At 44.6% G+C, this 26,674-nt stretch overlaps 2 protein-coding genes across 3 annotated transcripts in view; both read right to left on the bottom strand.

Moving 5' to 3' along the window:
* Nucleotides 1-4,724: 4,724 nt before the first annotated feature.
* On the bottom strand, nt 4,725-19,198 carry MRPL52 (mitochondrial ribosomal protein L52). Of its 2 annotated transcripts, XM_038126600.1 has the most exons (6): nt 18,821-19,162; nt 18,526-18,595; nt 16,823-16,890; nt 7,868-7,932; nt 5,797-5,935; nt 4,993-5,104 (listed from the first exon to the last, which is right to left on the bottom strand). In XM_038126600.1, exons 1-6 carry the CDS (start codon nt 18,846-18,848, stop codon nt 5,025-5,027), a joined length of 450 nt encoding a protein of 149 aa, XP_037982528.1. In that variant the 5' UTR covers nt 18,849-19,162; the 3' UTR covers nt 4,993-5,024. The 2 variants fall into 2 exon arrangements, with proteins under 2 accessions (XP_037982527.1, XP_037982528.1); XM_038126599.1 differs by lacking the exon at nt 5,797-5,935 and having other exon boundaries at nt 4,725-5,104; nt 18,821-19,198.
* Nucleotides 19,199-20,306: 1,108 nt separating this feature from the next.
* The window catches only part of OXA1L (OXA1L mitochondrial inner membrane protein), a 13,353-nt gene continuing 6,985 nt past the window's right edge, over nt 20,307-26,674 (bottom strand). Inside the window, exons 4-7 of the mRNA XM_038126580.1 lie at nt 25,034-25,138; nt 23,284-23,461; nt 20,541-20,621; nt 20,307-20,452 (exon numbers count right to left, since the gene is read on the bottom strand). Coding sequence (XP_037982508.1) covers nt 20,355-20,452; nt 20,541-20,621; nt 23,284-23,461; nt 25,034-25,138 — 462 coding nt within the window. The 3' untranslated portion in view covers nt 20,307-20,354. The remainder of the gene's footprint in view (nt 20,453-20,540; nt 20,622-23,283; nt 23,462-25,033; nt 25,139-26,674) is intronic.

The raw sequence follows: 26,674 nt of genomic DNA, 5'->3' as shown, positions 1-26,674 counted from the left end.
CACACCCCTGATTCACCTGGACACGCCCCTGACTCACCTGGACACGCCCTTGATTCACCTGGACACGCCCCTGACTCACCTGGACACGCCCCTCACTCACCTGGACATGCCCCATTCAGCTGGACACGCCCCTCGCTCACCTGGACACGCCCCTGATTCACCTGGACACGCCCCTGACTCACCTGGCCACGCCCACTAGGCATGGACGAACCCACAGAGTCACCGGGACACGCCCCTCACTCACCTGGACATGCCCAGAGTCACCTGGACACGCCCCTCACTCACCTGGACACAACCACTTTACATGGACACGCCCCCAGACTCACCTGGCCACGCCTACTCACTTGCACAGGTGAGCCAGACTCACCTGGCCACGCCCACTTAGTGTGGCCACACCCCCAGACTCCCCTGGCCATGCCCCTGACTCACCTGGCCACACCCACACAGCCCCCAAGGCCACCTGGCCACGCCCACTCACCTGGACAGGCGAGCCAGACTCACCTGGCCACACCCCTTGACATGGCCACACCCACTTTACATAGACACACCTCCAGACTCCCCCTGGACACTCCCACTCCGCAGGCCACGCCCCTCTTCAAGGCCACGCCCCCACACCCGCCCCGCCCCTTTGCCCAGCAGGGCACCGCCCACCCTTTGGCCACGCCCCTTTTCCCATGTATGGTGCTGCGGGCCGGGCCCCGCCCCCTCCCCGGGCGCCGATTGGCCGCGGGCAGCGGGGTTATGCAAATGAAGGGGGCGGGGCGTGTTTCGTATCGTTAAATTTTTTCCCGGGAATTTTTTTGGGGGGATTTTGGGAATTTTTGGGGGTTTTTCGGTTCCCGGGGGCGGGGGAGGGGCGGGACCCCCTCCCCCCCCCAAAAATAAACCCCAAAAATTTTCCCGCGGGACGGGAGGGGCGGGGGGGAGGGGCCGAGCGCGGGCCACGCCCCCCGGGGGGAGGGGCGGGAACGGGGCGTGGGGGGGAGGGGCGCGGGGTGAATAATTAATGAATGAACGGTAATTAATAAAGGAGAGGAAGGAACCGGTGCGGACTGGTTTGGACTGGGATGAACTGGGAGGGACTGGGAGGGACTGGGAGGGACTGGGAGGGACTGGGATGAACTGGGAGGGGCTCTGGGGTCACTGGTTTATACTGGGAGGGGCTCTGGGGTCACTGGTTTATACTGGGAGGGGCTCTGGGGTCACTGGTTTATACTGGGAGGGGTTTGGGGTCACTGGTTTATACTGGGAGGGGCTCTGGGGTCACTGGTTTATACTGGGAGGGGCTCTGGGGTCACTGGTTTATACTGGGAGGGGTTTGGGGTCACTGGTTTATACTGGGAGGGGCTCTGGGGTCACTGGTTTATACTGGGAGGGGCTCTGGGGTCACTGGTTTATACTGGGAGGGGTTTGGGGTCACTGGTTTATACTGGGAGGGGCTCTGGGGTTACTGGTTTGTACTGGGATGGGGTTTGGGGTTACTGGTTTGTACTGGTTTGTACTGGGATGGGGTTTGGGGTTACTGGTTTGTACTGGTTTGTACTGGGAGGGGTTTGGGGTTACTGGTTTGTACTGGTTTATACTGGGATGGGGTTTGGGGTTACTGGTTTGTACTGGTTTATACTGGGATGGGGTTTGGGGTTACTGGTTTGTACTGGTTTATACTGGGAGGGGACTGGGAGGGACTGGCAGGAGGTTTGGCGCTGCTGGTTGATTTTCACTCTCATTTGCATGTATTTGCATATATCTGCATACTGATGGAGTGGGAGGAGTCAGAGCCGCTCCCAGTTCCTCCCAGTATAAACCAGTTCCATCCCAATTCCCAACCAGCCAACCGCCAGTTGTTCTTATTTCACATCTCATTTGCATACATTTGCATATCGGCGGTGTGGGCGTGGTCAGACCCGCTCCCAGTCCCTCCCAATCCCCTCCCAGTCCCTCCCAGTACAAACCAGTACAAACCAGTAACCCTCAATCCCATTTTGCAGCAACAGAAGTGATTCTATTTCGCATCTCATTTGCATAAATCTGCATATTCATTAGGCGGGCGTGACCAGAGCCGCTCCCAGTCCCTCCCAATCCCCTCCCAGTCCCTCCCAGTACAAACCAGTAACCCCCAATACCAACTTGCAACAGTATAATTAATTGTAACTTCACATCTAATTTGCATAAATTTGCATAACGACGAGGTGGGCGTGGTCTGAGCCACTCCGACACCCTCCCAATCCCATCCCAGTCCCTCCCAGTCCCTCCCAGTACAAACCAGTAACCCCCAATCCCAATTCGCATTACCACAGCGGATTTAATTTCGCGCCTCATTTGCATACATTTGCATATTGGCCGTGTGGGCGTGGTCAGAGCCACTCCCAGTCCCTCCCAATCCCCTCCCAGTCCCTCCCAGTCCCTCCCAGTCCAAACCAGTAACCCCCAATCCCAATTCGCATTACCACAGCCGATTTAATTTCGCACCTCATTTGCATACATTTGCATATTGGCGATGTGGGCGTGGTCAGAGCCACTCCCAGTCTCTCCCAATCTCCTCCCAGTCCAAACCAGTCCCTCCCAGTGCAAACCAGTAACACCCCAACCCCATTTTGCAGCAACAGAAGTGATTCTATTTAGCATCTCATTTGCATAAATCTGCATACTCATTAGGTGGGCGTGGTCAGAGCCGCTCCCAGTCCCTCCCAATCCCCTCCCAGTCCCTCCCAGTGCAAACCAGTAACCCCCAATACCAATTTGCAACAGTATAATTAATTGTAACTTCACATCTAATTTGCATAAATTTGCATAACGACGAGGTGGGCGTGATCAGAGCCACTCCGACACCCTCCCAATCCCATCCCAGTCCCTCCCAGTACAAACCAGTAACCCCCAATCCCAATTCGCATTACCACAGCCGATTTAATTTCGCGCCTCATTTGCATACATTTGCATATCGGCGGTGTGGGCGTGGTCAGAGCCTCTCCCAGTCCCTCCCACTCCCTCCCAGTTGCTCCCAGTCCCTCCCAGTACAAACCAGTAACACCCCAACCCCATTTTGCAGCCACAGAACTGATTTTATTTCGCATCTCATTTGCATAAATCTGCGTACTCATTAGGTGGGCGTGGTCAGAGCCACTCCCAGTCCCTCCCAATCCCCTCCCAGTCCCTCCCAGTCCAAACCAGTAACGCCCGACACCGTTCTGCAACAACATAACCGATTTTATTTTGCATCTCATTTGCATAAATCTGCATACCGGCGGTGTGGGCGTGGTCAGAGGCGGGGCCGCGCCCCCCCGGCCACCAGCAGCGTCTGCCCGGCCACGAAGGCGGCCTGGGGGGACACGAGGAACAGCACGGCCTGCGCCACGTCCCGCGGGGAGCCCAGCCTGCGGGGGTTTGTACTGGTTATACTGGTTTGTACTGGTTTGTACTGGTTTGTACTGGTTTGTACTGGTTTGTACTGGTTTGTACTGGGATCAAACTGGGGGGACACGAGGAACAGCACGGCCTGCGCCACGTCCCGCGGGGAGCCCAGCCTGCGGGGGTTTGTACTGGTTATACTGGTTTGTACTGGTTTGTACTGGTTTGTACTGGTTTGTACTGGTTTGTACTGGGATCAAACTGGGGGGACACGAGGAACAGCACGGCCTGCGCCACGTCCCGCGGGGAGCCCAGCCTGCGGGGGTTTGTACTGGTTATACTGGTTTGTACTGGTTTGTACTGGTTTGTACTGGTTATACTGGTTTGTACTGGTTATACTGGTTTGTACTGGTTTGTACTGGTTTGTACTGGTTTGTACTGGGATCAAACTGGGGGGACACGAGGAACAGCACGGCCTGCGCCACGTCCCGCGGGGAGCCCAGCCTGCGGGGGTTTGTACTGGTTATACTGGTTTGTACTGGTTTGTACTGGTTTGTACTGGTTATACTGGTTTGTACTGGTTATACTGGTTTGTACTGGTTTGTACTGGTTATACTGGTTTGTACTGGTTTGTACTGGTTTGTACTGGTTTGTACTGGTTATACTGGTTTGTACTGGTTATACTGGTTTGTACTGGTTATACTGGTTTGTACTGGTTTGTACTGGTTTGTACTGGGATCAAACTGGGGGGACACGAGGAACAGCACGGCCTGCGCCACGTCCCGCGGGGAGCCCAGCCTGCGGGGGTTTGTACTGGTTATACTGGTTTGTACTGGTTATACTGGTTTGTACTGGTTTGTACTGGGATCAAACTGGGGGGACACGAGGAACAGCACGGCCTGCGCCACGTCCCGCGGGGAGCCCAGCCTGCGGGGGTTTGTACTGGTTATACTGGTTTGTACTGGTTTGTACTGGTTATACTGGTTTGTACTGGTTTGTACTGGTTTGTACTGGGATATACTGGTTTATACTGGGAGGGGTTTGGGGTCACTGGTTTATACTGGGAGGGGTTTGGGGTCACTGGTTTATACTGGGAGGGGCTCTGGGGTTACTGGTTTATACTGGGAGGGGTTTGGGGTCACTGGTTTATACTGGGAGGGGCTCTGGGGTCACTGGTTTATACTGGGAGGGGCTCTGGGGTCACTGGTTTATACTGGGAGGGGCTCTGGGGTCACTGGTTTATACTGGGAGGGGCTCTGGGGTCACTGGTTTATACTGGGAGGGGTTTGGGGTTACTGGTTTATACTGGGAGGGGCTCTGGGGTTACTGGTTTATACTGGGAGGGGCTCTGGGGTCACTGGTTTATACTGGGAGGGGCTCTGGGGTCACTGGTTTGTACTGGGAGGGGCTCTGGGGTTTATCCCACCTCTAATTTGCATAGGTTTGCATACATTTGCATACAGATCAGGTGGGGTGGAGCCAAAGCCACGCCCCAGCCCCTCCCAGTATGAACCAGTAACCCCCAGTCCCCATTGGCATGGATAAACCCCCATTTAAATTTGCATCTCATTTGCATAAATCTCCATAACAACAATGTGGGTGGGGCCAGAGCCACGCCCAGTCCCCCCCAGTAACCACCAATCCCTGTTCGTGGTGAAGCAATCGGCTTTATTTGCATCTCATTTGCATAAATTTCCATCAGCAGCGCTTCTGTGGCCGGGAGTGGGCGGAGCCTCCGGCGTGGGCGGGGCCTGTTCACCTGTGGGGGGGAGGGGAGAGGGGTTAAACCACGCCCACAAAGCCCCAAACCGGTTCAGACCAGTATAAACCAGTCTAAACCAGTCTAAACCAGTTCAAACCAGTATAAACCAGTATAAACCAGTTCAAACCAGTATAAACCAGTATAAACCAGTATAAACCAGTCTAAACCAGTATAAACCAGTTCAAACCAGTATAAACCAGTATAAACCAGTATAAACCAGTTCAAACCAGTATAAACCAGTATAAACCAGTTCAAACCAGTATAAACCAGTATAAACCAGTTCAGACCAGTCTAAACCAGTCTAAACCAGTATAAACCAGTTCAAACCAGTATAAACCAGTGACCCCAAACCCCTCCCAGTACAAACCAGTAACCCCAGAGCCCCTCCCAGTATAAACCAGTAACCCCAGAGCCCCTCCCAGTATAAACCAGTGACCCCAGAGCCCCTCCCAGTATAAACCAGTGACCCCAGAGCCCCTCCCAGTATAAACCAGTAACCCCAGAGCCCCTCCCAGTATAAACCAGTGACCCCAAACCCCTCCCAGTATAAACCAGTGACCCCAGAGCCCCTCCCAGTATAAACCAGTGACCCCAAACCCCTCCCAGTATAAACCAGTGACCCCAGAGCCCCTCCCAGTCCCCTCCCAGTCTCTCCCAGTATAAACCAGTAACCCCTCCCAGTCTCTCACCTCTCCGCGCTGCTCCGTACCGGTCCATACTGGTCTGTACTGGTCCATACTGGTCTGTACTGGTTTGTACTGGGAGCCTCCCGGGGTCCCCCCGACGCTTGGCGGCCTCCAGGGAGCGGCTCAGGGCCAGGGCCCGGCACTGGTTTATACTGGGAGTTACTGGTTTGGACTGGTTTGGGGGTTTGCCTTACTGGTTTATACTGGGAGGGGCTCTGGGGTCACTGGTTTATACTGGGAGGGGTTTGGGGTCACTGGTTTATACTGGGAGGGGCTCTGGGGTTACTGGTTTATACTGGGATGGGTTTGGGCTTACTGGTTTATACTGGGACGGGGTTTTTGTTACTGGTTCGGGGTCGGGGGTTACTGGGCTGAGTCCATACTGGTCCATACTGGTTTATACTGGTCTGTACTGGTCCATACTGGTCCATATTGGTCTATACTGGTCCATACTGGTCCTTACTGGTTTATACTGGTCCATACTGGTCCGTACTGGTCCGTACTGGTCCATACTGGTTTATACTGGTTTATACTGGCCCATACTGGTTTATACTGGTCCGTACTGGTCCGTACTGGTTTATACTGGTCCGTACTGGTCCATACTGGTTTATACTGGTCCCTACTGGTCCATACAGGTCCATACTGGTCCATACTGGTCCATACTGGTCTGTACTGGTCCGTACTGGTGCATACTGGTCTATACTGGTCCGTACTGGTTTATACTGGTCCATACTGGTTTATACTGGTCCATACTGGTCTGTACTGGTCTGTACTGGTCCGTACTGGTCTGTACTGGTCCATACTGGTTTATACTGGTCTGTACTGGTTTATACTGGTCTATACTGGTCCATACTGGTCCGTACTGGTTTGTACTGGTCCATACTGGTCCGTACTGGTCCATACTGGTCCATACTGGTCCATACTGGTCTGTACTGGTCCATACTGGTTTATACTGGTCCGTACTGGTCCATACTGGTCTATACTGGTCCATACTGGTCCATACTGGTCCATACTGGTCCATACTGGTCTGTACTGGTCCGTACTGGTCTGTACTGGTCCATACTGGTCCATACTGGTCCATACTGGTTTATACTGGTCCATACTGGTCCATACTGGTCTGTACTGGTCTATACTGGTCCATACTGGTCCATACTGGTCTATACTGGTTTATACTGGTTTATACTGGTCCGTACTGGTCCATACTGGTCCATACTGGTTTATACTGGTCTGTACTGGTCCATACTGGTCTATACTGGTCTGTACTGGTCCATACTGGTCCATACTGGTTTATACTGGTCCATACTGGTCCGTACTGGTTTATACTGGTCCGTACTGGTCCATACTGGTCCATACTCGTCCATACTGGTCCGTACTGGTCCATACTGGTCCATACTGGTTTATACTGGTCTGTACTGGTCCATACTGGTCCATACTGGTCCATACTGGTCCATACTGGTCCATACTGGTTTATACTGGTCTGTACTGGTCCATACTGGTCCATACTGGTTTATACTGGTCCATACTGGTTTATACTGGTCCATACTGGTCCATACTGGTCCATACTGGTTTATACTGGTCCATACTGGTCTGTACTGGTCCATACTGGTCCGTACTGGTCCGTACTGGTTTATACTGGTCCATACTGGTCTATACTGGTCCATACTGGTCCATACTGGTCCGTACTGGTCTATACTGGTCCATACTGGTCCATACTGGTTTATACTGGTTTATACTGGTCCATACTGGTCCATACTGGTCCATACTGGTCCATACTGGTCCATACTGGTCCATACTGGTTTATACTGGTCCATACTGGTTTATACTGGTCCATACTGGTCCATACTGGTCCATACTGGTTTATACTGGTCCATACTGGTCCATACTGGTCCATACTGGTCCATACTGGTCCATACTGGTTTATACTGGTCCATACTGGTCCATACTGGTTTATACTGGTCCATACTGGTCTATACTGGTCCATACTGGTCTGTACTGGTCCGTACTGGTCCATACTGGTCCGTACTGGTCCATACTGGTCCATACTGGTTTATACTGGTCCGTACTGGTCACTCACCGCCGTGTCTCTCCTCTCTCTCTCTCTCCGCTGCTGCCCCCGCCAGGGGGGGGAGGGGCGCCCGTCTGAGGGAGGGGGAGGGGCGGCGTTGGGGATCCCGAAACACCCAAATTTTCCCGCCAAAACCCCCAAATTTTCCCGCCAAAAATTCCCAAAATATTTCCCCAAAATTCCCAAATATTTCACCCAAAAATCCCCAAAATTCCCAAATTTCGCCCCCAAAAATTCCCGGTTTTTTCTCCCCAAAATTCCCGATTTTTACCCCGAAAAATCCCAAAATTTCCCACCCAAAACTCCCAAATTTTTCATCAAAAAATTCCAAATTTTTCCCCGAAAATCCCCAAAATTCCCAAATTCTACCCCCCAAAAAATCCCAATTTTTTCACGCCAAAATTCCCGATTTTTTTCCACCCAAATTTCCCAAATTTTCTTCAAAAAATTCCAAATTTTTGCCCCAAAATTTCCCCAAAAATCCCCGAATTTCTCCTCCAAAATTCCCCCCGAAATTCCCAAATTTTTCACCCGAAAATCCCCAAAATTCCTAAATTTTACCCCCAAAATTCCCAATTTTTTCACCCCCAAATTCCCGATTTTCCCCCCAAAATACCAAAATTTTCCACCCAAAATTCCCAAATTTCACCCCCAAAATTCCCACTTTTCCCCCCAAAATTCCCAAATTATTCCCCAAAAATCCCCAAAATTCCCCCCCTAAAAATTCCCACCTTTCCCCCTCCAAATTCCCAAATTTCCTCCCCCAACTTCCCAAATTTTGCCCCAAAATTCCCAAATTTTTCCTCCAAAAAATCCCAAATTTCCCCCCAAGATTTCCCGAATTTCTCCCCGAAAATTCCCAACGTTCCCACCAAAAATTCCCAAATTTTTGACGAAAAAAATTCCAAATTTCCCTCCAAAATTCCCAAATTTTCTGCCCCCAAAATTTCCAATTTTTCCAAAACAAATCCCCAACATTTCCCCCCAAAATTCCCAAATTTCTCCCACATAATCCCCAATTTTTTCCTAAAAATTCCCATTTTTTCCCCCCAAAATTCCATTTTTCCCCCAAATTCCCATTTTTTCACCCAAATTTTCCCAAAATTCCCATTTTTTAAACCAAAATTTCCCCAAAATCCCACATTTCACCCCAAAATCTCCCATTTTCCCCCCAAAATTCCTTTCTTTCCCATAAAATTCCCATTTTTTCCCCCAAAATTCCAATTTTTCCCCCAAATTCCGATTTTTCTGCCCGAATTTTCCCAAAATCGCTGGTTTTCACCCCAAAATCTCCCATTTTTTCCCCAAAAATTCCATTTTTTTCCGTAAAATTCCCATTTTCTCCCCAAAACTTCTATTTTTTTCCCCCAAAATCCCCATTGCTTCCCTAAAAATTCCCGTTTTTCCCCCAAATCCCCCCAAACCCCCCCATTTTCTGCCCAAATTTTCCCAAAATCGCCGTTTTTGCCCCAAAATTTCCTCTGAAAATTCCTTTTTCCCCCCAAAATTCCCATTTTCCGCCCAATTTTCCCAAAATCCCCCATTTTTCACCCCAAAATTCCCTCTCAAAATTCCATTTTTTTCTCCCAAATTCCCATTTCTTCCCCAAATTCCCCCAAATCCCCAAAATTCCCATTTTTTCCACCCAGATTTTCCCAAAATCCCCATTTTTTGCCCCAAAATTCCCTCTAACAATTCAATTCTTTTCCCTAAATTCCCATTTTTTCCCAAAATTCCCATTTTGACCCAAAATTCCCTCTGAAAATCCCATTTTTTCCTAAAATTTCCCATTTTTCTCTCTAAAAATTCCACGTTTTCCCCCCAAAATTTGATTTTTGTCCCCAAGATCCCATTTTTTGCCCGAATTTTCTCAAAATTGCCGTTTTTCACCCCAAAATCTCCCATTTTTGCTTCAAAATTTCCCATTTCCCCCCCAAAATTCTCATTTTTTCTCCCCAAAACTCCCCAAAATTCCCATTTTCCACCCCAATTTTTCCCGTTTTTTCCCCCAAATGCCCAAAATCCCATTTTTTGGCCCAAATTTTCCCAAAATCGCCCTTTTTCACCCCAAAATCTCCCACTTTTTTCCCCAAAAATTCCCATTTTTTCCCAAAATCCCCATTTTCCCCCCAAATTTTCCCAAAATCCCCATTTTTTCACCCCAAAAACCCCCATTTTTGCCCCAAAATTCCCATTTTTTCCCCTAAATTTCCCATTTTTCCCCAAAAATTCCCATTTTTCACCCAAATTTTCCCAAAATCCCCATTTTTCACTCCAAAATTCCCTCTCAAAATTCAAATTTTCCCCCAAAATTCCCATTTTTCCTCCCCAAAATCCCCATTTTTTCCAAATTCCCCCAAATCCCCATTTTCCAACCCAAAATCTCCCATCTTTCCCCCAAAATTCCCATTTTTTTCCCCCAAATCCCCAATTTTGCCCCAAATTTTCCCAAAATCGCCGTTTTTCACCCCAAAATCTCCCATTTTTTCCCCCAAAAATTCCCATTTTCCCCCCGAAATTCCCATTTTTGCCCAAATTTTCCCAAAATCTCCATTTATCACCCCAAAATCTCCCATTTTTGCCCCAAAATGTCCCTTTTTTTCCTAAAAATTCCCATTTTTTGCCCCCAAATTCCCATTTTGCTCCCAAAATTCCCATATTTTACCCAAATTTCCCCAAATCCCAATTTTCCGCCCGAATTTTCCCAAAATCGCCGTTTTTCACCCCAAAATCTCCCATTTTTGCTTCAAAATTTCCCATTTTTTCCCTAAAAATTCCCATTTTTTAACCAAAAATTCCCATTTTCCCCCAAAATCCCCAATTTCTGCCCGAATTTCCCCAAAACTGCCGTTTTTCCCCCCAAAATTCCCACTTTTTCCCCAAATATTCCCATTTTCCCCCAAATTTTCCCCAAATCCCCATTTTTCACCCCAAAATTCCCTCTGAAAATTCCATTTTCTTCACCAAAACTTCCAATTTTCCCCCCAAAATTCCCATTTTTTCCCCAAAAAATTCCCGTTTTTTTCCCAAATTCCCCAAAATCCCCAATTTCCACTCGAATTTTCCCGAAATCGCCGTTTTTCACCCCAAAATCTCCCATTTTTCCCCCTAAAATTCCCACTTTTTTCTCCACTCCCCCAAATCCCCAAAATTCCCATTTTTTCCACCCGAATTTTCCCAAAATCCCCATTTTTCACCCCAAAATTCCCATTTTTTTCCCCCAAAATCCCCAATTTCCACCCAAATTTTCCCAAAATCGCCGTTTTTCACCCCAAAATCTCCCATTTTTGCCCCAAAATCTCCCTTTTTTTCTAAAAATTCCCATTTTTTACCCCAAAATCCCCCATTTTCCCCCCAAAATTCCCATATTTTACCCAAATTTCCCCAAATCCCAATTTTCCGCCCGAATTTTCCCAAAATCGCCGTTTTTCACCCCAAAATCTCCCATTTTTCCCCCAAAAATTCCTATTTTCCCCCAAAATTCTCATTTTTTCTCCCTGAAATTCCCCTAAATTTCCCATTTTCCCCTCAAAATTCCCATTTTTTCCCCCAAATCCCCATTTTCTGCCCAAATTTCCCCAAAATTTCCATTTTCCCCCAAATTTTCCCAAAATCCCCATTTTTCACCCCAAAATTCCCTCTCAAAATTCAATTTTTTCCCCAAAATTCCCATTTTTTCCCCCCCGAAATTCCCCTAAATTGCCCATTTTTTCCCCAAAAAATTCCCGTTTTTTTCCCAAAATCCCCAATTTCCACTCGAATTTTCCCCAAATCGCCGTTTTTCACCCCAAAATCTCCCATTTTTTCCCCTAAAATTCCCACTTTTTTCTCCAAACTCCCCCAAATCCCCAAAATTCCCATTTTTTCCACCCGAATTTTCCCAAAATCCCCATTTTTCTCCCCAAAATTCCCTCTCAAAATTCAATTTTTCCCCCAAAATTCCCATTTTTTCACCCCAAAATTCCCATTTTTCACCCCAAAATTCCCGTTTTTTCCCCAAATCCCCCAAAATCCCATTTTCCACCCGAATTTTCCCGAAATCGCCGTTTTTCACCCCAAAATCTCCCATTTTTCCCCCAAAAATTCCCATTTTTTTTACCAAAAATTCCCATTTTCCCCCAAAATCCCCAATTTCTGCCCGAATTTTCCCAAAATTGCCGTTTTCCCCCCCCAAAATTCCCACTTTTTCCCCAAATATTCCCATTTTCCCCCCAAATTTTCCCCAAATCCCCATTTTTCACCCCAAAATTCCCTCTCAAAATTCCATTTTCTTCACCAAAACTTCCAATTTTTCCCCCAAAATTCCCATTTTCCCCCAAAATTCCAGTTTTTTTCTCCAAAATCCCCCCAAATCCCCATTTTTCCACCCAAATTTTCCCAAAATTCCCATTTTTCCACCAAAATTTCCTCCGAAAATCCCATTTTTTTCACCAAAAATTCCCATTTTCCCCCCGAAATTCCCCTAAATTGCCCATTTTTTCCCCAAAAAATTCCCATTTTTTCCCCCCAAATCCCCCAAAATCCCATTTTCCACCCGAATTTTCCCGAAATCGCCGTTTTTCACCCCAAAATCTCCCATTTTTGCTTCAAAATTTCCCATTTTCCCCCCAAAATTCCCATTTTTTCTCCCTGAAATTCTCCTAAATTTCCCATTTTTCCCCCAAAATTCCCGTTTTCCCCCAAATCCCCCAAAATCCAATTTTCCGCCCGAATTTTCCCGAAATCGCCGTTTTTCACCCCAAAATCTCCCATTTTTCCCCCAAAAATTCCTATTTTCCATCAAAATTCCCATTTTTTCCCCCCAAATTCCCATTTTTCCCCCCGAAAAATTCCCATTTTTTCCCCCAAATCCCCCAAAATCCCATTTCCCGCCCGATTTTTCCCGAAATCGCTGTTTTTCACCCCAAAATCTCCCACTTTTTTCCCCAAAAATTCCCATTTTTTCCCAAAATCCCCATTTTCCCCCCAAATTTTCCCAAAATCCCCCATTTTTCACCCCAAAATCCCCCATTTTTGCCCCAAAATTCCCATTTTTCCCCTAAATTTCCCATTTTTCCCCCAAAAATTCCCATTTTTCACCCAAATTTTCCCAAAATCCCCATTTTTCACCCCAAAATTCCCTCTCAAAATTCAATTTTTCCCCCAAAATTCCCATTTTTTAACCCCAAAATCCCCATTTTTTCCCAAATTCCCCAAAATCCCCATTTTCCAACCCAAAATCCCCATTTTCCAACCCAAAATCTCCCATTTTTCCCCCAAATCCCCAATTTTGCCCAAATTTTCCCAAAATCGCCGTTTTTCAACCCAAAATCTCCCATTTTTCCCCCAAAAATTCCCATTTTTCCCCCAAAATTCCCATTTTTGCCCAAATTTTCCCAAAATCTCCATTTATCACCCCAAAATCTCCCATTTTTGCCCCAAAATGTCCCTTGTTTTTCTAAAAATTCCCATTTTTTGCCCCCAAAATTCCCATATTTTACCCAAATTTCCCCAAATCCCAATTTTCCGCCCGAATTTTCCCAAAATCGCCGTTTTTCACCCCAAAATCTCCCATTTTTTCCCCAAAAATTCCTATTTTCCCCCCAAAATTCTCATTTTTTCTCCCCGAAATTCCCCTAAATTTCCCATTTTTCCCTCAAAATTCCCATTTTTTCCCCCAAATCCCCATTTTCTGCCCAAATTTCCCCAAAATTTCCATTTTCCCCCGAATTTTCCCAAAATCCCCATTTTTCACCCCAAAATTCCCTCTCAAAATTCAATTTTTCCCCCAAAATTCCCATTTTCCCCCCAAAATCTCCCATTTTTCCCCCCAAAAATTCCCATTTTTCCCCCCAAATCCCCCAAAATCCCATTTTCCGCCCGAATTTTCCCAAAATCGCCGTTTTTCACCCCAAAATCTCCCATTTTTTCCCCAAAAATTCCCATTTCCCCCCCAAAATTCTCATTTTTCTCCCCGAAATTCCCCTAAATTTCCCATTTTTCCCTCAAAATTCCCATTTTTTCCCCCAAATCCCCATTTTCTGCCCAAATTTCCCCAAAATTTCCATTTTCTCCCAAATTTTCCCAAAATCCCCATTTTTCACCCCAAAATTCCCTCTCAAAATTCAATTTTCCCCCAAAATTCCCATTTTTTTCCCCCCAAAATTCCCCTAAATTGCCCATTTTTCCCCAAAAAATTCCCGTTTTTTTTCCAAATTCCCCAAATTCCCCAATTTCCACTCGAATTTTCCCAAAATCCCCATTCTTCACCCCAAAATTCCCTCTCAAAATTCAATTTTTTTCCCCAAAATTCCCATTTTTCCCCCCAAAAATCCCCATTTTTCACCCCAAAATTCCCGTTTTTCCCCCAAATCCCCCAAAATCCCATTTTCCACCCGAATTTTCCCGAAATCGCCGTTTTTCACCCCAAAATCTCCCATTTTTGCTTCAAAATTTCCCATTTTCCCCACAAAATTCCCATTTTTTCCCCCCGAAATTCCCCTAAATTGCCCATTTTTTCCCCAAAAAATTCCCATATTTTACCCAAATTTCCCCAAAATCCCCAATTTCCGCCCGAATTTTCCCAAAATCGCCGTTTTTCACCCCAAAATCTCCCATTTTTTCCCCAAAAATTCCTATTTTCCCCCCAAAATTCTCATTTTTTCTCCCTGAAATTCCCCTAAATTCCCATTTTTCCCCCCAAAAATTCCCATTTTTTTCCCCCAAATCCCCCAAAATCCCATTTTCCGCCCAAATTTTCCCAAAATCGCCGTTTTTCACCCCAAAATCTCCCATTTTTGCCCCAAAATTTCCCTTTTTTTCCCCAAAATTCCCGTTTCCCCCCAAATTCCCCCAAATCCCCAAAATTCCCATTTTTTCCACCCAGATTTTCCCAAAATCCCCATTTTTCACCCCAAAATTCCCCCTGAAAATTCAATTTTCCCCCCCAAAATTCCCATTTTTTCCAAAATCCCCATTTTCCCCCAAACTTTCCAAAAATCCCCATTTTTCACCCCAAAATTTCCTTTTTTCCCCCAAATTTCCCTCTGAAAATTCCATTTTCCCCCAAAAATTCCCGATTTCCGCCCAAACTTTCCCAAAATCCCCATTTTTCACCCCAAAATTCCCTCTCAAAATTCAATTTTCCCCCCAAAATTCCCATTTTTTCCCCAAAATTTCCATTTTCTCCCCAAAATTCCCATTTTTCACCCCAAAATTCCTGTTTTTTTCCCCCAAATGCCCAAAATCCCATTTTTTGGCCCAAATTTTCCCAAAATCGCCGTTTTTCACCCCAAAATCTCCCACTTTTTTCCCCAAAAATTCCCATTTTTTCCCAAAATCCCCATTTTCCCCCCAAATTTTCCCAAGATCCCCCATTTTTCACCCCAAAATCCCTCATTTTTGCCCCAAAATTCCCATTTTTTCCCCTAAATTTCCCATTTTTCCCCTAAAATTCCCATTTTCCCCCAAAAATTCCCATTTTTCACCCAAATTTTCCCAAAATCCCCATTTTTTACCCCAAAATTCCCTCTCAAAATTCAATTTTTTCTCAAAATTCCCATTTTTCCCCCCAAAATTCCCATTTTTTCCCCAAATCCCCCCAAATCCCATTTTTTGCCCGAATTTTCCCAAAATCGCCGTTTTTCTCCCCAAAATCTCCCATTTTTGCTTCAAAATTTCCCATGTTTTCCCTAAAAATTCCCATTTTTTTAACCAAAAATTCCCATTTTTCCCCCAAAATCCCCAATTTCTGCCCGAATTTTCCCAAAATTGCCGTTTTTTCCCCCCAAAATTCCCATTTTCCCCCCAAATTTTCCCCAAATCCCCATTTTTCACCCCAAAATTCCCTCTGAAAATTCCATTTTCTTCACCAAAACTTCCAATTTTCCCCCCAAAATTCCATTTTTTCCCCCCAAAATCCCCCCAAATCCCCATTTTTCCACCCGAATTTTCCCAAAATTCCCAGTTTTTCACCAAAATTTCCTCCGAAAATCCCATTTTTTTCACCAAAAATTCCCATTTTCCCCCCGAAATTCCCCTAAATTGCCCATTTTTTCCCCCCAAAATTCCCATTTTTTTCCCCAAATCCCCCAAAATCCCATTTTCTGCCCAAATTTTCCCAAAATCGCCGTTTTTCACCCCAAAATCTCCCATTTTTCCCCCAAAAATTCCTATTTTCCCCCCAAAATTCTCATTTTTTCTCCCTGAAATTCCCCTAAATTCCCATTTTTCCCCCCAAAAATTCCCATTTTTTCCCCCAAATCCCCCAAAATCCCATTTTCTGCCCAAATTTTCCCAAAATCGCCGTTTTTCACCCCAAAATCTCCCATTTTTTCCCCAAAAATTCCTATTTTCCCCCCAAAATTCTCATTTTTTCTCCCCGAAATTCCCCTAAATTTCCTATTTTTCCCTCAAAATTCCCATTTTTTCCCCCAAATCCCCAATTTCTGCCCAAATTTTCCCAAAATTCCCATTTTCCCCCCCAAATTTTCCCAAAATCCCCATTTTTCACCCCAAAATTCCCTCTCAAAATTCAATTTTTCCCCCAAAATTCCCATTTTTTCACCCCAAAATTCCCATTTTTTCCCAAATTCCCCCAAATCCCCATTTTCCAACCCAAAATCTCCCATTTTTTCCCCAAAAATTCCCATTTTCCCCCCAAAATTCTCATTTTTTCCCCCCGAAATTCCCCTAAATTGCCCATTTTTTCCCCAAAAAATTCCCATTTTTCCCCCCAAATCCCCCAAAATCCAATTTTCTGCCCAAATTTTCCCAAAATCGCCGTTTTTCACCCCAAAATCTCCCATTTTTCCCCCAAAAATTCCTATTTTCCCCCCAAAATTCTCATTTTTTCTCCCTGAAATTCCCCTAAATTCCCATTTTTCCCCCCAAAAATTCCCGTTTTTTCCCCAAATCCCCCCAAATCCCATTTCCCGCCCGGATTTTCCCGAAATCGCCGTTTTTCACCCCAAATCCGGCTCTCACCGGCGAAGCTCCAGTCCGGGAGGTCCCTGAGGGGGCCGGGCCCCGCGGGGCTGGGGGAGAGGCCCTGCCTGCAACACCCAAAATCCGCCCGTTTCACCCCAAAATCCCGCCCGGGATCCCCAAAATTATCAAAAAAACCAAAATTTGGGAGAATTGAAAAAATCTGGGAAAAAATTGGGAAAAAAATTTGGGAAAAATCCCAAAAAATTGAGGAAAAAATGATAAAATTGACACAAAAATTGTCAATTTTTGCCTAAAATTGGGGGATTTTACCCCAAAATCCAGCCCAGAATTCCCAAAATTATAAAAAATTTAAAAATTTGGGAAAAATCAAAAAAATTGGGAAAAAATTTTGAAGAATTTTGGGAAAAAATTCCACAAAATTGAGGAAAAATGATAAAAATTGCCCAAAAATACGAGATTTTTGCCTAAAATTGGGGGATTTTAACCCAAAATTCTGCCCGGAATTCCAAAAATTCATCAAAAAATCCAAAATTTGGGAAAAATGGAAAAAATTGGGAAAAAATTGGAGAATTTTGGGAAAAAATCCCCAAAAGTTTGGGAAAAAATGATAAAATTTATCCAAAATTTGTTGATTTTTGCCTAAAATTGGGGGATTTTAACCCAAAATTTCACCAGAAATTTCCAGCAGTTTCTGCAAAATCCAAGATTTTGGGAAAATTGGGGAAAAATTGGGGAATTTTGGGAAAAAATTCCAAAAATTTTGAGGGAAAATGATGAGATTTATTAAAAATTATCAATTTTTGCCCAAAATTGGGGGATTTTACCCCAAAATTCCGCCAAAAATTCCCAAAAAATTTTCAAAAAAAGAAAAATTTGGGAAAAACAAAAAAAAAAAGGAAAAAAATTGAAGAATTTTTATAAAAAAATCCAAAATTTTGAGAAAAAATGATGAAATTTACCCAGAATTTCTTGATTTTTGCCTAAAATTGGGGGATTTTACCCAAAATCCCGTCGGAAAGGCCCAAAATTCACCAAAAAATCGAAAATTTTGGAAAAATTAAAAAAAAAATTTAAATTTTGAAGAATTTTGAGAAAAAAATCCCAAAATTTTAAGAAAAAAAAGGAAAAACATCCAAAATTTCTGATTTTTTTGCCTAAAATTGGAGGATTTTACCCCAAAATCCCACAGAAAATTCCCAAAAATTCATCAAAAGATGAAAATTTTTGGAATAACGAAAAATTGGGAAAAGTTTTGGAAAAAAATCCCCAAAATGTGAGAAAAAATTCCAAAAATTTCGACAAAAAAAATCAAATTTTGTGCAGAAAAAAAGAGAAATTTTAGGAAAATCGCAAAATTTTAGGAAAATCCCCAAATTTTGTTGATAAAACAAAAAAAAAGTGGAAAAAAATTTCTAAAATTTGGGGGGAAAATCCCCAAAAAATTTTGGGGGAAAAATCCCAAAAATTGATGGGAAAAAACTCCAAAAATTTAAAAAAAATTCAAAATTTTAGGAAAAAACCCCAAAATTCCAGGAAATTTAACCCCAAACCCCCCAAAATTCCCGAATTCGCCTCAAATCTCCCCAAAATTCCCAATTTTTTTTGGAAATTCCCAAAAAAACCGCGGGAAAATCCAAATCCCGCCAAATTCCGCCCGAAATCGCGGGAAAAGCCGGAAATTCCCGCCAAATCCTCCCTCTAAGCCACGCCCTCCCCACAAGCCACGCCCATCTACTCACGCCTCTCTCCATTGGCCGATGCGCTGCGGTGGGCGGGGCAAGGGGCGGAGCGCTCGCGCCTGCCGCTCCGCTAGGGGGCGGTAACGCCGGTCAGCAGCGCGCCCTCACGCAAGCCACGCCCACCTCCCGCTAAACCCCGCCCACCTCCCTGTAAACCACGGCCAACGGCGCTAAATCGCGCTTAAACCACGCCCAACTCCTAACAGACCACGCCCACACCCCTCCCCCCCTTTTAAACCCCTCCCGCCCCTCCCCCACTCCTCAGGAGGCCTCCCAGGCTCTCCCCGGGACGCACCGAGCCGCAGCGCCCTGCGCGCCGCCATCTTGGACACCGCCGGAAGTGACGTCAGCACGCACACTGCGCCTTATCCTCTATTTCCGCGTTTCCGCCTTGTTGTACGGAATCGCCTCTAGTGCGGCGCCATTTTGCGATGAGGCATTGAAGGTGAACAGAGCGCTGCCATCTTGTACGGCAGGAAGCGGAAGCGCCGCCATTTTGAGGCCGAGGAGCTCTTAAAGGTTTTTTAGCGGCGTTTGGGGCTTTTTAATTTTGGGTTTTGGAGATTTTGGGGCTCTGAAATGGATTCTAAAAAAAGTTTTAATTTTTTTTAAGGTTTTCAAAGAGAATCTGAGGCGTTATTTGGACTCCGAAGTTTTTTTTTTTTTTTAATTTTTTTTCAGGGTTTTTTTTGGAGTTTTCGACCTTTAAAGTTTCTTTCGGGGAGGATTTTTAAACATTTTTTCCTCATATTTTGGGACTTTTAAATTTTTAAAAATTATTTTACAGCTTTTTGTGCTTGTAGTAAAGTCCGGATATTTCTTAAGGCTTTTCTTTTAATCTTGAGACCTTTTCAGGGCTTTTGTGTGGAGTTTGAGTCTTTGTACAGCTTTTTTCTCTATTTAAACATTTTTAGGGATATTTTTTGCATTTTTATATTTTTAAAGAGTAGTTTTTTAATTTTGAGGCATTTTACCAGTTTTTAATTCCACTTTGAGTTTTTCTTAGGTCTTTTTCTGGAGTTTGATTCTTTTTAGGTCATTTTATGGAGTTTGAGTCTTTTTAGGGATTTTTTGGTGGTGTTTGTGACTTTTAAACATATTTTTGAGGGGTTTTTTTAGTCCTTTTTAAATATTTTTAGCGTTTTCCGGACTATTTTTTAAATATTAAATCGTTTTTAGGCGTTTTTTTTGTGGGTTCCCCTCACGGAAACCCCAGAACCGCGTCTCTCCAAGGCGCCGTCTCTTGTTTGCAATTATTTTCCCCTCCCGTTCGCAATATTGTTTAAAATCCTGTAATTTATTTAAATTTTAATGAAGTTTTTAATGTCTTTTATCCTTTTTTAATTGACATTTCCCCGCTGATCGCTGCGCGCCGCCATTTTGTACGGTAAAACTACACACCCGTCTTCCTTGCGCATGCGCGTCCGCCATTTTGTACGGTAAAACGGCACATCCGTCCTCTCTGCGCATGCGCGGTCGCCATTTTGTACGGAAATTTCAGCTTTAACGTTTCTGCGCATGCGCCCAAACCGTTTGGTACGGCAAAACCCGTGCGCGCCGCCATTTTGTACGGCAATTAGGCAGCCGCCATTTTGTTCTGTGAACTTTGTTGTTATCGCGCATGCGCCTCCGCCATCTTGTACGGCAAAACTAACCGCGCGCCGCCATTTTGTGGATCGCGCCACTGTGTATCCGCGCCGCCATCTTGCTACGGCATCCCCTAGCGCCCAAAAAGCCCCAAACCCACCCGGATTTCCCCCCAAAAAGAAATGAGTCTGGGGTCTGCGTTCGCGCGTTTTTTATTTTTGGGGTCTCCCCCTGCCCCCCCCTCAGCCCAGCGTGTCCTTCCAGGGCCTTTTTGGGGGCTCTGAGGGCGCCGTTTTGGGGGGGCTCAGGGGGTTTTGGGCGAAGGTTTGGCGCAGAGGACCTGGAAAAAAAAAAATATATATAAATTGGGGAGGGGTCTCCGGGGTTTTTGGGGTTTTTTTGGGGGGTTTTAGGGGGTTTTTGGTCACCTTTGGCTGCCAGGTGTAGGTGGTTCCTGAGGCGCCACTGGCGCTGCTCGGCCTCGTGCGTGGCCTGGGCCTCGCGCCACTCTGGAAACGGGGGAGGGGGAGCCCCGAAATCAGTCCGGGGGTCCCAGAAACGGGTTCGGGACCCCAAAAAATGGGTTTGGGACCCCAAAAATGGGTTTGGGACCCCAAAAAATGGGTTTGGGACCCCAAAAAATGGGTGAAGGGGTGTAAAGTTGAACATTACCCACCCAAAATGGCACAAAAATGACCCAAAATTGTCCCAAATCCATAAAAAATGACCCAAAAATGTCCCAAATCCACCCAAAATGTCCCAAAAATGTTCGGAACTGACCCCAAATCCACCCAAAATGACCCAAAAATGTCCTAAATCCATGAGAAATGACCCAAAATGTCCCAAAATTGTCCCAAATCCACCCAAAATGTCACAAAAATGTCCAGAATGAATAAAAAATGACCCAAAATGTCCCCAAAATGTCCTAAATCAATAAAAAATGACCCAAAATGTCCCAAAAAATGTCCCAAATCCACTCAAAACGTCTCAAAAATGTCCCAAATCCATAAAAAATGACCCAAAATATCCCAAAGTGACCCCAAATCCATAAAAAATGACCCAAAATGTCCCCAAATTGTCCCAAATCCACTCAAAATGTCCCCAAAATATCCCAAATCAATAAAAAACACCCAAAATGTCCCAAAATTGTCCCAAATCCACACAAAATGTCCCAAAAATGTCCCAAACTGACTCCAAATCTGTAAAAAATGACCCAAAATGTCCCAAAAATTGTCCCAAATTCATAAAAAATGACCCAAAATGTCCCAAATCCATAAAAAAAGTCCCAAAATTGTCCCAAATCAGTAAAAAATTACCCAAAATGTCCCAATATTGTCACAAATCCACCCAAAATGTCCCAAACTGACCCCAAATCAAAAAAAAAAATGACCTAAAATGTCCCAAAATTGTCCCAAATCCACCCAAAATGTCCCAAATCCATTAAAAATGACCTAAAATGTCCCAAAATTGGCCCAAATCCACCCAAAATGTCCCAAAAATGTCCAGAATCAATAAAAAATCCACCCAAAATGTCCCAAAAATGTCCTAAATCCACTCAAAACATCCCCAAAATGTCCCACAAATTCCCACATTTGCCCCAAATCCCCCAAAATTCCCCGAATTCCCTTAAAAATCCCCCCAAAACACAGAATTTTTGCCCTAAATTTCCTCAAACCTCCCAAAATCCTCCAAAATCACCCCGAATTTTTCCAAACTTCCCCACAATTCCCCCCCAAATCCCTCAAAAATTCCCAAAAATTCCCCCTGAAAACCCAAAAATTCCACAAAAACCCCTCCCAAAATCCCTGGTATTTTTTTTTCTGACATATTCCCCAAAACCTCCCCCAAAAAAACCCAAAATCCCCCCAAAAAATTCCCCAAAAAATCCCTCCAAAAATGCCCCAAAATTACCCCAAAATCTAAAAAAAAAAAAACCCAAAACTTCCTTTAAAATCCCCCAATTTTCACCCGAAATTTCCTAAAAATCCCGAATTTCCCAAAATCCCCAAATTTTCCTAAACTTTCCAAAAAATTCCAAAAATTTCCCCAAAACCGCCTTAAAAACCCCAAGAAATTCCCTAAAAATCCCCAAATCTCCCCAAAATTCCCTTAAAATGTCCCAAATTTCCCCCACAAATCCCCCCAAATCCCCAAAATTATTCCCAAAAATTTTAATTTCCTAAAATTCCTGAAAATTCCCCCAAAATTCCCCCAAAAATTCCAACAAAAACCCCAAAAACCCCCAAAAAATTCCCTTAAAAGCCCCAAAAAGCCCCAAATTTCCCCCAAAATTCTCCCCAAATTTTATAAATTTCCCCCAAAATCGCCAAATTTATTCTCAAAACTTCCTAAAAATCCCAAATTTCCCAAAATCCCCCAAATTTTCCTAAAATTCCCCCCAAAAATCTGAGAAATTCCCCAAAACTGCCTTAAAAACCCCAAGAAATTCCCTAAAAATCCCCAAAATTCCCCAAAAATTTCCCTCAAAAATCCCGAAATCCCCGAATTTATTCCCAAAAAATTAAAAGTTCCCCAAATTCCTGAAAATTCCCCCAAAAATTCCCCGGAAAATTCCAACGAAATCCCCAAAACCCCCCCAAAAATCCCCTTAAAAGCCCTAAAAATCCCCAAATTTATTCCCAAAAAGTTCCCCCTTTTTCACCCAAAATCCCCATTTTTTTTCCCAAAATCCCCGTTTTTCCCCCCAAAATTTATTTCCCCCCCCCAATCCCCGTTTCCCCTCGAAAAATCCATTTTTTCCCCTAAAAAATCCACATTTTCACCCAAAAATCTCATTTTTTACTCCAGAATCTCCATTTTTTGACCTAAAATCCCCATTTTTTCACCCAAAAGCCCCGATTTCTTTGCCAAAAATCCCCGTTTTTCACCCCAAAACCATTTTCCTTAAAAAATCTCATTTTCCCCCTAAAAATTCAGATTTTTTCCCCCAAAATTCCACATTTTTCCCCCCGAAACCCACATTTTTTGACATAAAATCTCCAATTTTTGACCTAAAACCCCCATTTTTTCACCCAAAACCTCCAAATTTTTTGCCCAAAATCCCCATTTTTCCCCCCAAAATTTATTTCCCCTCCCCCAATCCCCGTTTCCCCTCGAAAAACCGGATTTTTCCCCTAAAAAAATCCCCATTTTTGGCCCTTTTTTCCTCACCTTTCTTCAGCTGCTGCAGGATCCCCCCCTTGCCCTTGGGGGCGGGGCCGGTGGGCGTGGCCGGAGGCGGGGCGGGGGGCGGGGCCACGCCCAGTTTGGCGCGGAGGGCGGGGATTCGCAGCAGCCCCGTCTGCAAGAGGCTGAAGCTGTTGGACGTCAGCCAATAGGTGAAGATGGCCTGGGGGGAGGAACCAATCGGAGGTGAGGACACGCCCAGAAGGGGCGGGGCCACGCGGAGAACCCGGAAGTGGCAAAAACCCCCAAAATTTTGGGGTTTTTTTTTTGGAAATTCCCAAATTTTGGGGAAAAATTGACAGAAAAATGACAAATGCAAAGCCACGCCCACTTTTAAAGTGGCCACACCCACCTTAAAGAGGCCACGCCCATTTCAAATGAGACCACACCCATTCATGGGACCACTCCTTTTAAGATGAGACCACACCCCTTAAAATGGCCATGCCCATTGCAAAGTGACCACCCCCCTTTTAACAGTGACCACACCCCCTTTCAAATGGCCACACCCATTTTAAAGTCACCACGCCCCCTTTAATTGACCCCTTTATAAGTGGCCCCACCCCTTTTGAATTGACCACACCCGTTTTTAAAGTGGGGAAACTCTTCTATATGTGACCACGCCCCTTTTCAAGTGGCCACACCCCTTTATTATGAGACCACGCCCATTCATGGGATCACACCTTTTTAAGAGACCACGCCCCTTTCAAATGGCCACACCCACTGAAAGTGACCACACACTGCTCTTTAATTGGCCACACCCCTTTTGATGATGTCCACACCCTCTTTAGTTAGCCACTCCCCCTTTTGAGTGGCCACACCCCTTTCTAACTGTCCACGGCCTTAAGAGGCCACACCCCTTTTGAAGTGACCACACCCATTTTTAGGGTAGGAAAGCCTTCTTCATGTGACCACGCCCATTTTCAAGTGACCACACCCATCTTAAAGTGGCCACACCCCTTTCAAATGAGACCACACCCAGTCATGGGACACTCCCTTTAAAAACAGGCCACGCCCAATTTCAAAGTAGCCACACCCCTCAAAGAAGACCACACCCACTTTTTGACCCCACCCCTTTTCAAGTGACCACACCTCTCTTACAAATGGGGAACCACACCCTTTAAAATGACCACGCCCCCTTTTATGAAGCCACACCTCTATTTGAGGTGGCCACACCCATTTTTCAATATGGCCACACCCCTTTGAAAGTGACCACACCCCTTTGAGAGTGACCACACCCATTTTTAAAGTGACCCACTCCCTTTTTAAATTGACCACGCCCACTTGAAAATGACCACACCCCTTCAAAACCGACCACACCCATTTCCAAAGTGGCCACACCCCTTTTAAAGGGGCCACACCCACTTTCTGACATGGCCACACCTTCCTTTGAAAAGACCACGCCCACTTTTAAAGGGGCCACACCCATTTTAAGAAGACCCCACCCATTTTAAAGAAGCCACCCCCACACCTGAGGAGGCCACACCCATTTTCTAAAGAGGCCACACCCCTTTAAAAGTGACAACGCCAAATTAAAAGTGGCCACGCCTTCTTTTAAAGTGACCACACCCCTTTTAAAGTGGCCACACCCCCTTTAGAAGTAGCCACACCTTCTTTTAAAGTGACCATGCCCATTTTAGTGGCCACACCCCTTTAAAAGTCACCACACCCCCTATATCAATGGCCACACCCCCTTACAATAAGCCCCACCCCTTTTTAGGCCCCGCCCCCTACTCACTGTGGGGAAGTGGATGATGAAGGGCAGGAAGAAAAGGGGGAGGAGCCTCAGGATTTGACGGACAGCCCCCGCCCCCGGCGCGGACACGCCCGTCTCCGCCCCCAGCTGCAGGGAGAAAAATGCAAATTAACCTCACCGCTCATTTGCATAAATATGCCCCGCCCCTTTTCGACATTAATTCCCTTTAAACCCCTCCAAAACCTTCATTTTTTATCCGAAATTTCTGATTTTTTCTCCAAAAAATTCAGATTTTTCTCCCAAAAATTCCCAATTTTCCCCCCAAATTCCCATTTTTCTCCAAAATTCCTCTCTTTAAACCGAAATTCCACTTTTCCCCTGAAAATTCCCGTTTTTCTACCCCAAAATTCTTATTTTCTGATCCAAAATTTCAAATTTTGCTGTTAAAAATTCAACTTTTTTCCCGCGAAATTCACAATTTTCATTCCAAATTCCCCTTTTTTACCAAAATTCCCATTTTTCACCCCAAAAATCCAATTTTTTTCCTCCAAAATTCCTTTTTTCCCTTCCAAAATCCCCTTTTTTCCCCAAAATTCCCAATTTTTAATCCAAAATTTACAATTTTTCCCCACAAAAATTCCATATTTTCTCAAAAAATCCCCGTTTTTCCTCCAAAAATCTCCATTTTTTTCCCAAAATCCCACTTTTTCCCCCCAAAATTTATTTCATCTTCCTAAATCCCCATTTCCCCTCTAAAAATCTGATTTTTCCCCTCTAAAAATCTGGTTTTTCCCCTTAAAAATCCCCATTTTTTGACATAAACTTGCCATTTTTTCACCTAAAATCTCCACATTTTTTGCCCAAAATCGACTTTTTTCACCCCAAAAACGCTTTCCCTTAAAAACCTCAAATTTCCCCTAAAAAAATTCAGATTTTTCCCTCTAAAAATTCAAATTTCTCCCCCTAAAATCCCCATTTTCCACTCTCAAATCTCCATTTTTCGACATAAAATCTCCATTTTTTCACCTAAAATCTCCACATTTTTTGCCCAAAATCCCAGCTTTTTACCCCAAAACTTTTTCCCCCTAAAAAATCTCATTTTACCCCTAAAAATTCACATTTTTCCCTCTAAAAATCCCAATTTTCACTCTAAAATCCCCATTTTTTCACTTAAAAGCTTCATTTTTTCACCTAAAAACTCCAAATTTTTTGCCCCAGATCCCATTTTTTTGCCCAAAATCCCCAAATTTTCCCCCAAAATTTATTTCATCTCCTTAAATCCCAATTTCGCCTTTAAAAATTCAAAATTTTCCCAGTAAAATCCCCATTTTCCATCCTAAAAATCCCATTTTTCACTCTAAAATCTCCATTTTTTGACATAAAATCTCCATTTTTTCACCTAAAATCTCCACATTTTTTGCCCAAAATCCCAGCTTTTTACCCCAAAACTTTTTCCCCCTAAAAAATCTCATTTTCCCCCTAAAAATTCACATTTTTCCCTCTAAAAATCCCAACTTTCACTCTAAAATCCCCATTTTTTCACTTAAAAACTTCATTTTTTCACCTAAAAACTTCATTTTTTTGCCCAAAATCCCCATTTTTCACCCCAAAAATGACTTCCCCCAAAACCTCCAGTGTTCCCCCTAACACCCCTTTTTTTCACCCTAAAAATCCCATTTTTCA

This window comes from Motacilla alba, unplaced genomic scaffold, assembly GCF_015832195.1.
Source record: "Motacilla alba alba isolate MOTALB_02 unplaced genomic scaffold, Motacilla_alba_V1.0_pri HiC_scaffold_35, whole genome shotgun sequence".
NCBI classification, from domain to species: Eukaryota; Metazoa; Chordata; class Aves; order Passeriformes; family Motacillidae; genus Motacilla; species Motacilla alba.
The sequence above is the reverse complement of the archived record's forward strand: the minus strand, read 5'-3'. Positions and strand labels throughout refer to the sequence as shown.